General features: G+C 48.2%; 2 protein-coding genes across 6 annotated transcripts in view; one reads left to right on the top strand and one right to left on the bottom strand.

The window, feature by feature from the left end:
• Nucleotides 1–13753, top strand: part of HABP2 (hyaluronan binding protein 2) — a 32491-nt gene extending 18738 nt beyond the window's left edge. Inside the window, exons 4-13 of the mRNA XM_081075202.1 lie at nt 567–674; nt 1875–1991; nt 2746–2865; nt 3374–3545; nt 4659–4756; nt 5863–6118; nt 7299–7441; nt 8131–8265; nt 9807–9952; nt 12352–13753. Of these exons, the coding sequence (XP_080931328.1) occupies nt 567–674; nt 1875–1991; nt 2746–2865; nt 3374–3545; nt 4659–4756; nt 5863–6118; nt 7299–7441; nt 8131–8265; nt 9807–9952; nt 12352–12507 (1451 nt within the window). The 3' untranslated portion in view covers nt 12508–13753. The remainder of the gene's footprint in view (nt 1–566; nt 675–1874; nt 1992–2745; nt 2866–3373; nt 3546–4658; nt 4757–5862; nt 6119–7298; nt 7442–8130; nt 8266–9806; nt 9953–12351) is intronic.
• The window catches only part of NRAP (nebulin related anchoring protein), a 69576-nt gene continuing 66513 nt past the window's right edge, over nt 12847–15909 (bottom strand). For all 5 annotated transcript variants that reach the window (XM_081075197.1, XM_081075199.1, XM_081075198.1 and 2 more), the window contains 3 exons: nt 14743–15054; nt 13824–13955; nt 12847–13228 (listed from right to left, as the gene is read on the bottom strand). In XM_081075197.1, coding sequence (XP_080931323.1) covers nt 13124–13228; nt 13824–13955; nt 14743–15054 — 549 coding nt within the window. In that variant the 3' untranslated portion in view covers nt 12847–13123. The remainder of the gene's footprint in view (nt 13229–13823; nt 13956–14742; nt 15055–15909) is intronic.

Raw genomic sequence — 15909 nt, 5'->3', positions numbered from 1 at the left:
GGCACAGATGAAATATGACAAAATCTAACTGAACAAGTAGTTGAAGAAAGATGAAGGCCACTGGGTCATTTCCTCCTCGCCGTCAATTTTTCTGTCACCCTCTTGCCTTTGGTCTTCTTGCCTGATGTTCAGAAAGCTTGTGTTTCATTAGGGGTGGGTTTTCTTTCCCCAGTCCTGACCTCCACCCCGGGGCACTGGGAGTAGGGGAGGTCTTCGGGCTTGTGAAATGCCTTCAGCATCAGAGACAGACCCCACAGCCCTCCCAGCGAGACTGGGAGGAGAAAAACACTGATGAGGGAAAAGGGGAGTTTCTCAATGAGAAAGGCCGAGGGGAGTCAGTCCTGATTCCTTCTCGCCTGCCTTTTTTCTAACCTGAATCCAGTCTCTCGGGGCCTATACCTGCAGTTTTCCTTGCTCTTTAAGGACAATGCCAGCTTCCTCCTTTCCCCAGTCACTGGCTAGGCAGTGGTTTTCTCATTTGGGCAGGACACTGAAATTCGATGAGCAAGTGGGGGGACTTCTCACCTGCTGGTCATTGCAAACACTGACTTCTACCCGTGTCTTAGATCCATGCCAGCCCAACCCCTGTGAACATGGCGGAGAATGCCTCATCAAGGCGGACACCTATGCGTGCAGCTGCCCAGCCCCTTTCTCTGGAAGCAGGTGTCAGGAGGGTGAGTGCACCTTCACCGGATCCATTCTTACCTCTGAGCGGAACAGGAGGCAGTTCCTCCTCTAACTCTGTGGGAAAAAGGAAGGCTGAGCGATCCCGTGGAAAGAATTATAACCACACACATTGTGTCATGCGTAATGGATGCCTTATCATGGTCACAGACAGCGTCTCACTGAATCCTCACCCCAGCATGACAGGACTAGTGTGTCCATTTTATAGATGAGAACATCAAGGCTAAGAGGAGAGAAGTACTGGACTCTGACTAAGATGTATTCCAAACTCAGGACTCTTTTCTGTTGTTGTTTAGAATGTTTAGACTAACCACAACAGAGAAATATTGTTCTCAAATGGGACAGCAGGAAGAATCTCAGGGCACATAATGCCCAACTCAGTTAAAGAAAGGGAGCCCAGAGAGTCCAGGAGACTTGCTCATAGTCACACAGCTAGTTAGGAGAAGAGCAGAAATTACAGGCCTGGTGCCTAAGTCCTGGATCCATGCTCTTTCTTCCTGCCATCTTTACTCGTGGAGACTGATAAAAGCTGAGTCTGCCTTAAGTGAGTCCTTATGGGCATACCATAAAGCTATGTGATAAAGCGTGAGGACTAAAACTCTTATGGATTAATGGCACCCTTAGTGAGAACCTGGATTCTGTTCCATGTAGCAACCATCTAGCTCGGATGGGGGAGGCAGTGAGGGTCTTACATATATATAGGGTTTAATGGTTGGCTTCTTTCCTACGTGTCCTCTTCATTTAGTCCTCCTATTTTCAATCCTACAAATCCTTCAATAAATGTTTCAGGATGGTTTGGGATATCGGCATAAACATGGTATCTGGGTTCACCCCTCAACTTCTCAAGAGGATGGGGAAAACTGTAGACGGATTATAAAATCAGCTATAAAATGGAGAAACACAAATTGCGGCTCTATTTGTTTGCTGACGGTGTGAAAATTATCAAAATTTTTATTAATATAGAATAATAAAGATCACGAACACTGGAAGCAATCATCCATGACTCAAGGATTAAAGAAAAGCCTTATGGGGTGTGGTGGAGAAGGCATGATGTTTCAGGACCATGGACAAGGGTACACACTCAGCCATTGGGTCCCCAAATACGGTACTTTACAGGTATCCCTCTAAGTGACATGTGCCCCCAATAATGTCCTGTACTTTGAACCTTCTTCTCTATGGATCTCCTACAGTGAAAAACAAGTGCACGGATAAGCCATGTGGCCGGGGCGAATGTCTCATTACTCAGAGTCCTCCCTATTATCGCTGTGCCTGTAAACACCCTTACAGGGGTTCAGACTGCTCCTCAGGTAAGTGCTGGCGGCCCCTTCTATGCTAGGCGTTGTCTATCCTGGCTTGTGCCTGGGATCTCTGCACGCTACTGTGTGGCAGTCCAGATAGGTTTGATGTTTTAATAACATCCAAGATGGCCATTATAACTAGGACTTTTTAAGATTCATCATCTCTGGAGAGTTACTGAGAACCGACTGCTCTGTGCCCTGTCCCATCCAAAAAGAAGCATCTTGAAATTCACTTCCTTCAGGACGTGGGCCCTTGTCTATTCTTAGAGTGGCCCATGTAGGGAAATAAATCTGTATCAATTCACTGTGAGTCAGGTATTGTCCCAGGAGGTTTACATTCTCTCTCACAGTCTTCCTTGTAGAAACACTGCAAGGAAGCATTTTACAGATGAAGAAATTGAAGTTCAAAGAGGTTGACTAACTTGCCCACAGTCATACAGCTAGACAAGGGCAGAGCCAATTTTCAACCTAGCTCACTCTGATCCCCAAATTCCTTCCCAGTTCATGCCCCTTGCTGTTCCTTACTGCGTAACTCATCTACTTATATACACTTTTGTACATGGCCTCCATCACAGTGCTTCATCTGTTTGTATATGTTCTTAAAATTTACGTGTACATTTACTAGAGTGTTGGTGGGTCTGTCTTTCCCCTTGGGTGGCCCACCTTGTGTGAAAGGATGGACACCAGAAGAGTGCCATCTGTGTCTCCTCATCATCTCAGATGTAGCTGCCACTCCTTCTGAAGAGCCTTCCTGTGTTCACAGTGGTTCCTGTGTGCAGGCCAAACCCCTGCCAAAATGGCGGCATGTGCTCCCGGCATCGGCGGAGATCCAAGTTTACCTGTAACTGTCCTGACCAGTTCAAGGGGAGATTCTGTGAAATAGGTAGGAGTCTCTGCTACCACCTCAGCAGAAACTCAGGGCTCCAAGCAAGGCCTCTGGAATCTTTTTCTGTTTGGATTTTGTTTCCAGAATGGGATTCAAGTCAAGATTCCCAAACTCTGCTATTGCCTCAGCCTTCTAACCTGAGGGCATAGGGTGCATCTGGCCCCATGTGGAGAAAGTAATAAACTACAGTGTAGTGCAGGCAAATCAGATATACCTGGGCATCTCCTGGGCCTCAACCCACCTGCCCCTAGGTCTTAGGTGAGCCAAAATGAAGGAATTAAGTCCCCGCCTCACCCCCCACAAAAACCCACTATATTTTATGTTTTTCAGCTGGGTTAAATGTGAAATATTCAAGGCATCGGTTTTCCTGGGACTTTGTAGTAAAATCTCCAGGTGATCAATATTCAGGCCAAATCCTCTCACCGCCCCATACACCTTCAGAGTCCTTTTAGGAGCAGTGTGCTAGCTGCTCTCAGTTCTCACAACCCTGCCTGTTCTCTCTGAGGTCCTGATGACTGCTATGTTGGTGATGGCTACTCTTACCGAGGGCAAGTGAGTAAGACAACCAACCAGCACTCATGCCTTTACTGGAACTCCCACCTCCTCTTGCAGGAGCATTACAATGTGTTTATGGAGGATGCTGAGACCCATGGGATTGGGGAGCACAACTTCTGCAGGTAAAATTACCTGCTGCTTATTAGTGTAAGAGTTGGCTTGTCTCTTTCCTCTGCTCCTAGTTTTCCTGGGCCAGTTTAGAAATTTTGGGATGGAACACTGAAACTCATTGCTTGTTTTCTAGGAAGATTTTCATACTCAGGACAGGTTAGGTTATGCTGCTATAACAAACAACCCCCAAATCTCAGTGGCTTGAATACATCAACGTTTATTACTTACTAATGCTACATGTGTCATATGGGTTGGTGGTTGGGTGGAGAGGATTCTGCTCCACAAAGTGACTCAAATGCCCAGGAAAGATAAGAGACTAGGAAATGGAACATGAATTTTGGGTTTTTGGGGGTAGGTTTTTTGGTGCTGTTTTACTACTTCAACCTAGAAGTGCCATGTCATCTCTGCACATGTATTTTATTGGCCAGAAATAGTTATAAGATACCACATAACTTCAAGAGAGAAATATAGAAGAGAAAATGAAATATCTGGTGAGCATTACAGCCACTCAGAAGTTCAGGTTTTCCCGAGTAAGATAATGCCGAGTTATCTTTCTCCCCTTCTGCTGCCTTCAGACCATTCTGCTGGCTTCCTGTCACTGTTCATTGTCTAACCAAGGTCAAGGACATTCATGATCTACATATAAGGGGCTGGAGTTCTTTGTATGGCTTTAAACTGGTTCTATTAAGCAAGAGGATTTCCCTTGCACAAAGCAGAAGTTATCTTCCACTTTCACCCTTCATGGAGCCGTCTTTGGGGTGACCCCCTTGGTAGGCTTCCTTAGAGAGTTACCATGCATGGAATTCGGAGGTTGGGGGAGAGGAGCCCTACTCTCACCATGTTTCTGTGGCTATTTCATTTTCTTGACAAAGAAGGATCTTCAATAGGGATCACATTTCTTTTCCTACAAAACATTTACTGTGTCCCATGGATCACAGGGCTTGTGAACTACTCTCTGGTCATTGGAAGTTAAGGTTTTGCTAAAAACTATAACTGCCTTTATATACCAGGGTCCATATATGGTCCCGGGGGGTACACAAGAACTCTCTTACCCAAAGGTCCTTTAATGAGGTCTACTGGGTTCACCAAGCCTTGGCCCTGGGTTGTTTTGTTTTATATTTTAGAAACCCAGATGGAGATAAAAAGCCCTGGTGTTTCATTAAAGTCAACAATTCAAAGGTGAAATGGGAGTACTGTGATATCTCAGCCTGCTCAGCCCTAGGTAAGTCCATCTAGAGGCCCTGGTAGTGGGGAGGATGCAGATTCTTAGACAGATTTTCCTGGCGCCCTGTCTCACACCCCGTCCTCCCACCACATCTGCTTTAGCAATCCCCATCCCAGTGACAACCCAAATGCCCGATCCTCTGCTCCCCTCTTGAGATGCTAAGCAGGCCTGGATACCTTTGTCAGTTCAGGCCAGTGGTCCAAGTGTAAACTCACGTTTCCTGACCCCAAGGCAGTGCACTCGGCAATTATTTATCAATTGCTCGTTGTGTGCCAGGGAGTATGCCAGGCCCTCGGTGTACAATGGTGGTCAAACACTGGCTGGGCCCCATAGCCTCCCAGGAGGCAACAGGGGCTGAATTTCAGCCTCACAGTCTTCCCGTCAGGCCGCCCTGGTCCACCTCTTTACCCACATCTAGAATGATGCACTCTCTTACCCTGATCAATGGGGTTACCTCCTTGGACAGTTGCACGTCCGCGCCTGTGCTCTCATGGTCACCTCTACCTGTAACACTCCATCCATATCTGCTCTTGTCCACATTCAACCATTCCTTGAGAACTAACTCAAGGAGCCCTTCCTCCAGGAAGTCCTTTGTGATCTCCCAAGAGCAGTATCATCTCTCCCTCCTTATAGACCCCTGGAATGGAACACGGTACCACCCTTATAATACTTATCGCTCTCTCCTTTGTATGACAGTTATCTGTGCAAATGATTTATTTGCCCCACTCTACTTCATCTGGGTATCTTTCCCTATACACTGTAAAAGGCTCCCAAATATATCTGTGGATTAATGAATAGCTAAGTACACACCCATGATGGATTTATATTCATATACACACACCTTTGTGTGTGTATACATGTTGAAAGACGAACGAAAAAGCAACGTCTTCACCATTAATTCTACAGACTTGCTTTGTATTAATCAATGTATTCAACAAATGTTAATTGTGAACCTACTACTACATGACCACCGTGTGGGCACCAGTCTCTTAGCTCTGAATGCTTGCTAAGCTGAGGGACTCGGTGTCACACCTCTGACAAGTTCCTTCTGAGGACCTGGAGGGAGGGTGAGCAGTGTGATTTGTCTTTCTTGTGTCCTACAGATATTACCGACCCAGAGAGGAGCCCCACAGAGCCCCTGACCAGGCTTCTGGGGTTTGACTCGTGCGGGAAGACCGAGATAGCAGACAGGAAAATCAAGAGGATCTATGGAGGCTTTAAGAGCACAGCGGGCAAGCACCCATGGCAAGCGTCGCTGCAGACCTCGCAGCCGCTGAGCGTCTTCATGCACCAGGGCCACTTCTGTGGGGGGGCGCTGATCCACCCTTGCTGGGTGCTTACCGCTGCCCACTGCGCTGAGTAGGTGCTGGGAGCAGAGGCCGGGGTGACCTGAGTCTCTGGGGGTGCTCTCCTCTTCCCATCTGACCAGCATCTTGGCGCGTCTGGCAGGATTAGTGGCTCTGATCTAGATAGATCCAAGGGCAAGAGAGTGGCTCCTTAACACCAGATGGGAAAGAGCTATGATGTCTGGAATGCTTACCTTTGAATTACGTGACATTTAATTCTCAAAGCTATCTACCAGAAGACACGCTGAGGGAGAACAGGGATTTTTATCTATTGTGAACTATTCTGTCCCCCATGCCTAGCACAGGTCTTCGTCCAGAGCAAGTGCTCAGAGAGAGCTGATTGTTATTCTCGTTTTATAAACGAGGGAGGACCCTGAGTCTTGGGAAGGTTTGCACCCTGCCTTAAGTCCTGTGGACAATAAGTAGGAAGGTGGGATTTGGACTGAGAAAATAACACGCTCCCTTCTGATGCCATCTGACCTCTCCGGTCAGGTGTCATCAGTCACAACTCCTGTGTGACTCAGAGTCGTCAGAACCCCCAGGGAGCCTGAGAAATCACCACCTCCTCTGATTCCCCCAAGTTCAGGGTCAGGGCTGGTCCCACGTCGCCCAGGTTTTGATGGTGGCTTGAAGGGCTTCCAGTCCACCCTGTTATTAAGCCATATCTTTAGGGTTTCTAGGAGGTGTTCCTCAAGAGAGGTCAAACACGCAAACATCAGCATCTACCAAGAATATTTGTTCAAGATGCTAATTGGCTGCTCTTTAGCAAATCCCATGGGGAATGAGAAGTCTCCCAGGAAACAGGAGATATGTTCAATTTACAGCTTGCATTTAGAAACTGTTCTATTCATAAAGCAGGTTCCTCACCTTATCTCATTTAGACCACACACAGAGTTCTGTGAACCAGACGATGGTTACAGAAGACCATGCTAAGGCTGCAGAAGGTCATTTGTCAAAGATCACACAGCTCACTACCATGTTTCCCCCAACATAACACCGAGGCTCATATTCAGGTTCGCTCCCAAAGACACATTAGGGCTTATGTGCAGGGGATGACATTCTGAAGAATCATGCTAGGGCTTATTTTCCTGTTAGGTCTTATTTCCGGGAAACACTGTAGGAGCAGGGCCAGAGCTTGCCTCCAGTCTCTTAAGTGCCAGGCTAGTTCCTAACCGTCTTTCTTTCCCTTGCAGCATAAAAGCCAAGAATCTAAGAGTGGTGCTAGGGGACCAGGACCTGAAGAAGACAGAATCCCATGAGCAGACCTTCGGGGTAGAGAAGATATTCAAGTACAGCCAGTATAATGAAAGAGATGAGATTCCCCACAATGACATTGGCAAGTCTCTTCTAGCGTGGATCTCCCGTGGGTCTTGTCCTGGGTGGATTTCTCTACTGACGGAAAGCTGAGGTTTGGTTCTGTTTGGTCCGTCATAGACTCCGTAGAGCACTTATTCCAGAGCTTTTTAATTCTTAAAGGCTAGTGTTGTGGAGAAATGTGTATAAGCTCTTAAATCGAGGGGAAGAGATGCTAGGAACATTGTGTTGTGGAAAGAGCTCAGCCTTGAATTCTAGTTGCCCCACTTACTAGCCAGCTTCACTTCTCTTAGCCTCAGTTTGTTCGTCTATAAAATGGGAACACTGGCGTACAACTCTCAGCTTCCTATGTGTTAAGTGACATAATGTGCATGTGTCCTCGTGCACTACTTGCACCTGTAGGCAATCACATTCATGGTACCTCTTACTCTTTCTCCTTCCTCAAGATCTTTTTCCCCCCTCCTAAAGGCTGTTTTTTAAAAAATGAATTAGGAATAATTTTAAACTCAACTACTATTTCTTGATATTACTCTCAGCCTGAAATGTTACTCCTCCCCAGGTGGAACTTAAAAGAATGAAATGACAGAGGAAGAAGTTTTTCAGGCATTGGAGGTGGGGCTTTGTTACAACCACCTTCCGATCAAGCTGAAGCTGATCCTTCTTTGACAAAGAGGATATCATCACCCATTTTCCCTTTTTCTCTATACCTAGCTTTGCTCAAGCTAAAGCCAGTGAATGGTCACTGTGCTCTGGAATCCAAATATGTGAAGACTGTATGTTTGCCTGATGGTCCCTTTCCCTCTGGGACCGAATGCCACATCTCTGGCTGGGGTGTTACAGAAACAGGTGAGTCTGGCCAAACATTCTCCTGAGACTCAGGTGAGTTACTTCAACCAGAGTAAAAGGAGTCAAACTCAACTGCTGTTCTGAACTTGAAATCAGTGTTATATTCAAAATGTATTATCGAAAGAGATTGCCTCATCTCTCAAGCTCTAGTTAAATCTCATCACCTCCAAGGAGTGTTTCCTGAGCTCCGTATCTGTCCCTGGCTCGTACCCCTAGATCCTTGACTTTCATCAAGCATTGATCCTGTATTCATGAAGACCTTTCTCCTTCCCTAGGTAGATTGGAAAGAGGGTAGATTGGTGGTAGAGGGAAATGATGAATTTTGGAGTCAGATCTGTTAGATTCTTGGTTTTGTCACTGGACAGCTGAGTTTTAGTTTTCCAATAACCATATTTACCTCCTAGGTTTGGAATCATGCCAATAGGAGATAATAGATTTCTATAGAAATAGTCATTAAGTTAGCCCCTGGAGGGCGGGGGTCAGGTCTCATTCATCTTTGCCTCTTCAACAGTGCTTTGATCAGGGCTCTCCACATACTGTGTTTCCCCAAAAATAAGACCTAGCCAGACCATCAGCTCTAATGCATCTTTTGGAGCAAAAATTAATATAAGACCGGATCTTATATAAGTCTTTCTCAAAAACTCCAAATGGATTTCTCTCTCCCACAAATCTTGTCCTTGATAGTGGAAAGGAAGAATTCCTTGAAATAGGTCTGTATTCATAAAGAAAGTGAAATGTAATATACAAATTTGTCAGAAGGCTTTGCGGAAAGAAGATTTTTGCTTAATTGGATGTAGGGTTAACCAGAAACCCTTTTTGTAGCTATCTTCCTTGTAGTCCATCTAAACCTTTCAACATCAGCATACTGAGTGGAGCAGATTGAGCAGAATAGAAGCTCTTCAGGGGAGGAAATGTCTGCTCTGGAAAGCAGTCCATCTAGACCAGGGGTGTCCAAACTTTTTTCAACGTTTTCACCAAGGGCCATATGTGGTAAAATACACAAACAGCCAGGCCACTCACTCGAGGTGAAGTACGTATTGCCTCACCTGGTTTATTTAAGTAAACTAAATATATTTTTGGAATTTGCTGCGGGCCAATTAACAATGGATCGCGGGCCACAGTTGGCCCGCGGGCCGCAGTTTGGACACCCCTGCTCTAGACGATCAACCAGAGAGATGCATCCATCATTAAGAATTGCCTGTGTACCAGCCCTCCCTCTGCTAGGCATGGGAAGTTTAAGATGGGTTTAAGACCCCTTCCCTGCCCTCCCGCCCTCCCGGTCTAGTTGGGGTGACAGAGGAGGGAATCAATGATTCTGCTCCATTGTGACAGCACATCACGGAAGGCCCAGCAAGCCATGGTGAAGGCTGTGGGCGAAGAGCCCCCAGCCTTGAAAGATGAGGCTTCTCTGACCATGTCCTGGAAAACGTCTTCCTTCCTGAGCTCAGAGCTGCTGGCCCTTTTCTTACCGCTGCTGGCTTCTGGTGGGGTGGGTGCCACCTTGGTCCCCACAGTGGTGACCTCCTTTCTCTGTCTCACAGGGGAGGGGTCTCGCCACCTCCTGGATGCCAAAGTCAAGCTGATCACCAATACTTTGTGCAACTCCCGCCGGCTGTACAACCACATGATTGATGAGAGCATGATTTGTGCGGGAAACCTTCAGAAGCCTGGGAAAGACTCCTGCCAGGTCAGAGACTCTAAGGGCACCTGGAGAAGGAGAGGCTGGCAGGACCTTAAACTAGGCACTGAGGCTGCTAAGAGGCAGGTGCAGAGGCCCCCCTTCCGTAAAGCACAGGCACAGGCAGGCTTATCTGCCCTCTGCCAAATCTGAACCCACATCCATCCAGGGTGACTCTGCATGATAACCATAGCGATCCCTTTGCCTCATTGCCTAATTTAATTCTCATACCACGCTGGTCAAGGGGATGCTGCTATCACCATTTGACAGATGCTTGGAGATGTTATCCTGGCCTGTAGCGCCTGGGGAGTCAGTGGCAGGGCAGGAATTTGAACCACTCGGGTCTGTGGGACTCCCACGCCTTGCTACTTTGCTTCACTGTGTTTCAATGTGAAGATGGTGCTCTGGCGTCAGTGCTGAGCAGCACGTCTGAAATCCCAATAGGCTGGGAACTGTCCAGAAGACCAGTGGCTACAAGGAGAAACATGAGAGGGCCAGAGAAATTGCAATGTTAACTAATTGTGGGGTATTGGGATTTAAGTGTGTGTGTGTGTGTGTGTGTGTGTGTGTGCGTGTGTGCGTGTGAGAGAGAGAGAGAGAGAGAGAGAGAGAGAGAGAGAGAGAGACTGATTAGCACGCTAAGCCTCTCTGAGTGGCTCCTCTGTGGCCACAGCTGACACAGGGCCAGCCTGACGTTCCCCACAGTCTAGGACTTTTTGGAGTCCCAAGCTGCTGAGGCCTGTGGTGACTCACAGGTGCCTGGAGAGGGAATGGTGGTGGCTTTATCTCTTGGTACTGAAGTGACCTCAAGCCCCTGCCCTAAATCAAAGACCACTCCTCGTGGTCTCTCTCCCCATAGAGGTCACGTCACACAGGAAATGCCCTTCCCAGGCTCCAAGAAACACTTAATGTAGAATCTCCTGCTTATTGTCCTCAGAAACCCCAGCATGGCCACATTCAGTTTCTAACTTCTCCCCACAAAGTGACCCAACGATAACTTGCTGGCCTTGAGCCCACTTTGGGATGGGGAATCACAGCCACTCCCTCTAGGTTCTAGCCCTACCATGACCCTCTGTCCCTTCCCAAGGGGCCACCAATATCCACTGATTGAAAGGAGAGACATGGGCAGAGAGGTGAGATTTGCTCAGAACCCCTGGAAGATGAGTAAGAAAGCAGCTTCTTCAGTTCCCTAGTAATTCCAGGGCTTCACTTGCAGGCTTTGGAAACACAGTCGTGGGTTTAAAACCTGGTTCTGTCCTTTACTTTATGACATTCATCAATCACCAAATGGCTCAGTCATCTTGGGCTGCTACAATTACTGTAGGCCAGGGGCCTTAAACAACAGAAATGTATCTCTCACAGTTCTCGAGGATGGAAGTCTGAGGTCAGTTCTACTGAGAACCCCTTTCAGGTCGCAGACTGTTGACTGCTTGTGTCTTCACTGCTTGGTGGGGAGAGAGAACGAGCTCTCTGGGGCCCCTTTTAGAAGGACACTAATCCCGTGCATGAGGGCTTCACCCTCAGGACCTAATTACCTCCCAAAGGCCCCACCCTCTAATACCATCACATCAGGGGTTAGCCTCCAACATATGAATTTGGGGGAGACACAAACATTTAGTCCACTGCACCTAACTAATTCTCCAACCTCAGGTGCTAATCTACAAGATGGAAACAATGTGTCCGTACGATCACAAGGTGGTGGCTAAGATTAGAAGAGAGAACTGGTTACAAATGCTATCAGTCGAGGTGCATAAGCAATAGTGAGCTTCCATTCTCACTGTCCTCCTCCTCAGCACTTTAACTGGGGGCTTAGTGGGACCCAGGCCTGTTCTATGTACCTTACAAACATTAGTCCTCACAAGAACGCTGGGAGGGGAGGGGGTAGCTCTGCTGCTTTCCCAGTTCACACTGTGAGAAACTGAGGCCCAGCTGGTTAGCAGGTGGTGGGCTGATTGGGAGCCCAGAGATCTAACCCCACAGACCATGCTAAACATCGAAGCCAGGCTGCCTCTCAGTCCCACCCTCCCCATCCTGTGTGTGTCTCTGGGTCCTGGAAGGGCTCTATCCAAATAGGGCACAGCCCCAGGTCCCTGCCAGATTGAGAAGCCGAGGGTCCCTGAGAACTGGCAGCACTGATCCCTGTGTTACCAAAAGTCGCGACTGGGTCAGAAAGTCGGGGTGTGACTGTGGCGCTATGGCCCCAGGCCTGTGGCTTCTCTACCAAGCCCTCACTGACTCAGGGACATGGGTTGGTATTTGCTTCTCTCCCCTCAGAGCCATGAGTCACAGGAGGCGTCTTATCACCGCTTTCCACCCCAACACCCGCTGCCATCTCCTCGTAGGAGGTGGGGTTGTTTCCGAATGTGTTCTGACTCACAGAGCTGAACTCCCGTGTCTTTTTCCCTTAGGGTGACTCCGGAGGCCCTCTGACCTGTGAGAAGAATGGCACCTACTATGTGTATGGGATAGTGAGCTGGGGGCTGGAATGTGGGAAGAAGCCAGGGGTCTATACCCAAGTCACCAAATTCCTGAACTGGATCAAAGCCACCATGCAGACAGCCTAGCTTCTAAGGTGTCTTCTAAACTCCAGAGCCCGTCCTCCTCAGCACCCACACAAGGCAAGGCTTTGTGGGCAGCAGCAGACACCCCCCTGGAGTCTCCAGGTGGCCATGCAGTGAAGTGTCCATGCTCTACACAGACACAACGGCTGCCCGGCCTGGGGCGTCCTGGACCAGGATCTCCACCATGTCAGGCTCCCTCCTAGTCACCCAAGGAACGACAGAATCAACCCCAAATATATTATGTTTGCTTCCCTTCAAACTATTGTATCTTCTAGGAAATCAGTGTTCAGTGACTGCCTCCACCTCGGACATTTGCAAATGTGGGATTTCAGAACACCAGCATCAGTGGAAGTTACCTTGATATCTTTATTCCTCAGCCCAGACCTTCAAAGTACACAACAGAACCAGCCGTCCACTTCTAGGTATTAGACAGAGGACCCCAAATACAGCATTCTGCATCTGCTTTCACAGAGTTGTTATTTGAATAAAGGCAGATCAGGGGATGGGCTGGGAGGCCATTTTTACAGCTCGCTCACGCTGAAGCCATCTAACCGTGTCTCTGGTGTGCAACTTTCCTCTCCAGCTTCTCTCTCGAGAATCCTGGCTGCACACCACTTGCTCACAGCAGCAGAGCCTTCCTCCTTTTGACGTGTAGAATCTCAGTGGTATCTGGGTACACATCCTCCCTCTGATTATCTCCAGTCTGCACAACCTCTGGCCCCCCCTGCAGAAATCAAACATACCTCCCTGAGTCAAAATGAAGCTCCCACCCTGCTCCACCCCCCCACCCCCCATCCAAGGACAAGCTGTCTGAGATGCCTGGGAGCATTTAAAATGTTCACTCTCCCCTTCCTTGCCCCTCCTCCACCCTTCCCCAGAAAAAGGACCCTCCAGGCAAGAATGAGAAAGAAGCAAAACCAATCTCTCATTTAGACGCAGACGCCTTTCTTCTGAACAAAGCAGAGTTCAAAACCCAGACTGTTGTAGCCAGCAAGTCTCTGACCCTTTCTGCAAGTGTAATGAGCAAGCAGGCAGCCCAGCCTGCGCTGCCGTGGCCCAGGATTGATGTAACCTCGGCAGGTTTGTCTCTGCCCAACTAATGGCTGTGACTTCAGAGAAAACCCTGCAGGAAGTTTAACCCGCATGTCATTCGCCTGGTCATCTCAGACCCATGAAATTAGGCGCCTTGCTCGAGCTGCATTTCACACTTCTTTCGAGCCAGCTGATCTTTGGCCAAAAATAAAGTTTGAAAAGACACAATGAGTTCTCCGTTCCCCATGCCCCTGCAAGCCAGAACAGGTTTGCAGCTTGCTACTTACATAAGCCCCCTGGAGACTCCGGCTCCTTGCGTTAGCCAGTTCTGCAGCCCGCCGAGCCATTTCCACTTTGTAGGAGCCAGGAGGGGTCCAGCCAATACCTCTGGTCAGGTTCAAGTCTGATTTGTACTTGACCTTGGGAGAAAGAGGGAAGCAAGATGAATAAGCCAGCAGGGTTAGGGATGATTTGGCCACAGGGTGGATAGGCTTAGAGGTGGCTGTGACATGGACAACGTATTGTTAGAAAAGCTAGGGCAATGGGGAACAAACTCATCTAAAGCAGGAACTCTCTGACCTTGAAGACCCCATGTGCTGTGAGCCCGGTCAGCATGTCACTGTCCCTTGTGTCTTTCTATTCAAGTGATGGGAACCACAATGGAAGTGCTGGGTAGGGAGACCTAGTTCAAGCCTGAGCTCCTACCTTAACTGTGGCCTCAGGGCAGTGAATTCCCATCTCTGGGGTTCTGCTCCCCCCAAAGAGAAAAGCACAAGCGCTGGTTAGGTAATTGCTAAGATCCCTTGGAAACAATGTGGCATAGCAATCAAGAGTTTGGGGTCTCCCATCAAATCAGATGGGGTTTGTATCCCAGGTCTGCTACTCATTTGCTGTGTAATCTTGAGTAAGTTACTTAACCTCTCTAAGCCTCACGTCCCTCATCTGTAAAATGGGCCAATAACAGGGTTGTTGTGAGGGCCACATACACAATGCTTGGAAAGCATTTGCCACAGAGCCTGGCTCACAGTAAGGACTCGATAAATAGCAACTATTGTTATGATTTCTTCTAGAACTAAAGTAGTAAGTGTCCTGGATTCTCTCTCAGCCTGGCTCCTCCCAGGGGTAACGTGAATGTGGGATTACGGCCATCTCTTCTGAGGAGGCACCAGAGGAAGGGCCTTGGCCAGGCAGGTGAGTGTAGCTTACGTCACTCTGCAGCCGGTGAGCCTTCTGTGCATGCTTCAGGCCCAGCTGCTCAGGGTCACAGGTGGGCTGGGGCAGAGGCTGCCTGTAACACACGTCGCTGGCCAGCTGCTGGCTCCTCTTGGCCTGGAGGAAGCCGGGCTGGTCTGGGCGGCTGTGGAACTGGGACCGACTCTTTGCAAAATCCTTCTTGTACTCATTGTCACTCTGGAGTTTGCCGACACTGAGGAAGTGCCTCATCCTTGGGTCATCATTGATGCTGCGGTACCCAATCTGCAGGCCCCGGTCCCGTAGGAAGGCTTCTTTGTACCGAAACTGCAGGTCAGAAGTGCAGAGATGGGGCATGGGTGCTCCCCTTTCCCCCGGGAGCCAGCCCACAGGATTCTCGGCAGGAAGTTCAACAGTGGGTGTAGGGCACAGCTTTGGATTCTAGTAGCCCTGGTATCTGTATCTCCCTCTGCTACCTTCTAGCTGTGTGTTCTTGGGCCAGTTGCTGAGTCTCTCTGAGCCTCAATTTGCTCATCTAATACAATGGGAGAATAAACCTCCACCCCATTGAGAAAATTCAATGAAATGGGGAATTAGCTTCATGTCCGGCACTGAGTGGTGGCTCCTGGCATTATTGCTGCTGTAATTCACAATCCTACAGGGAGAGAAGTATGCCAGTTCTCTTAGCAGCCACTCCTCCTTTGATTCTGTCTAGCTTCCAGGGACCTAGCCCAGTGGTCCTCAAACAATCTGAAGAAGTGGATTCATTTTGTTTTGCTTTTTAAATTTCCAACCCATCAAAATCCAGTATGTGGTCCTCCTGCCTGAGATTAATATGTGGTAACACCACATGCAATTGGAAACAAAAACCCTTTCAACCCTTTCACCTCAGCTAAAAGACGTCCCTTTATGGCAAATCAACAAACCAATCACATGTTAATTGACTTCTAGGAACACATACAGCAACTTTTATGAGTGGTTCTTTTAAAAGAGAGGGAGTGGAAATACAACCCTCCCCAATTCCATATTTCTGGCTAAGATTCTAGAAAGTAAAACCTATATTCTTCTTTCACGAGAAATACTTGTTCAGTTTTAGTTCCTGGTAGTTTGCCTTTCAACAGAATTGGGAAACCAGAGTAAAACCTATCAGTGATAGAGGGAGAGAGAGAGCATGAGATCTTA

This window comes from Rhinolophus hipposideros, assembly GCF_964194185.1.
Source record: "Rhinolophus hipposideros genome assembly, chromosome: 15".
Classification (NCBI taxonomy): domain Eukaryota; kingdom Metazoa; phylum Chordata; class Mammalia; order Chiroptera; family Rhinolophidae; genus Rhinolophus; species Rhinolophus hipposideros.
Note: the sequence above shows the minus strand (reverse complement) of the source record. Positions and strands in the feature narration are given on the sequence as shown.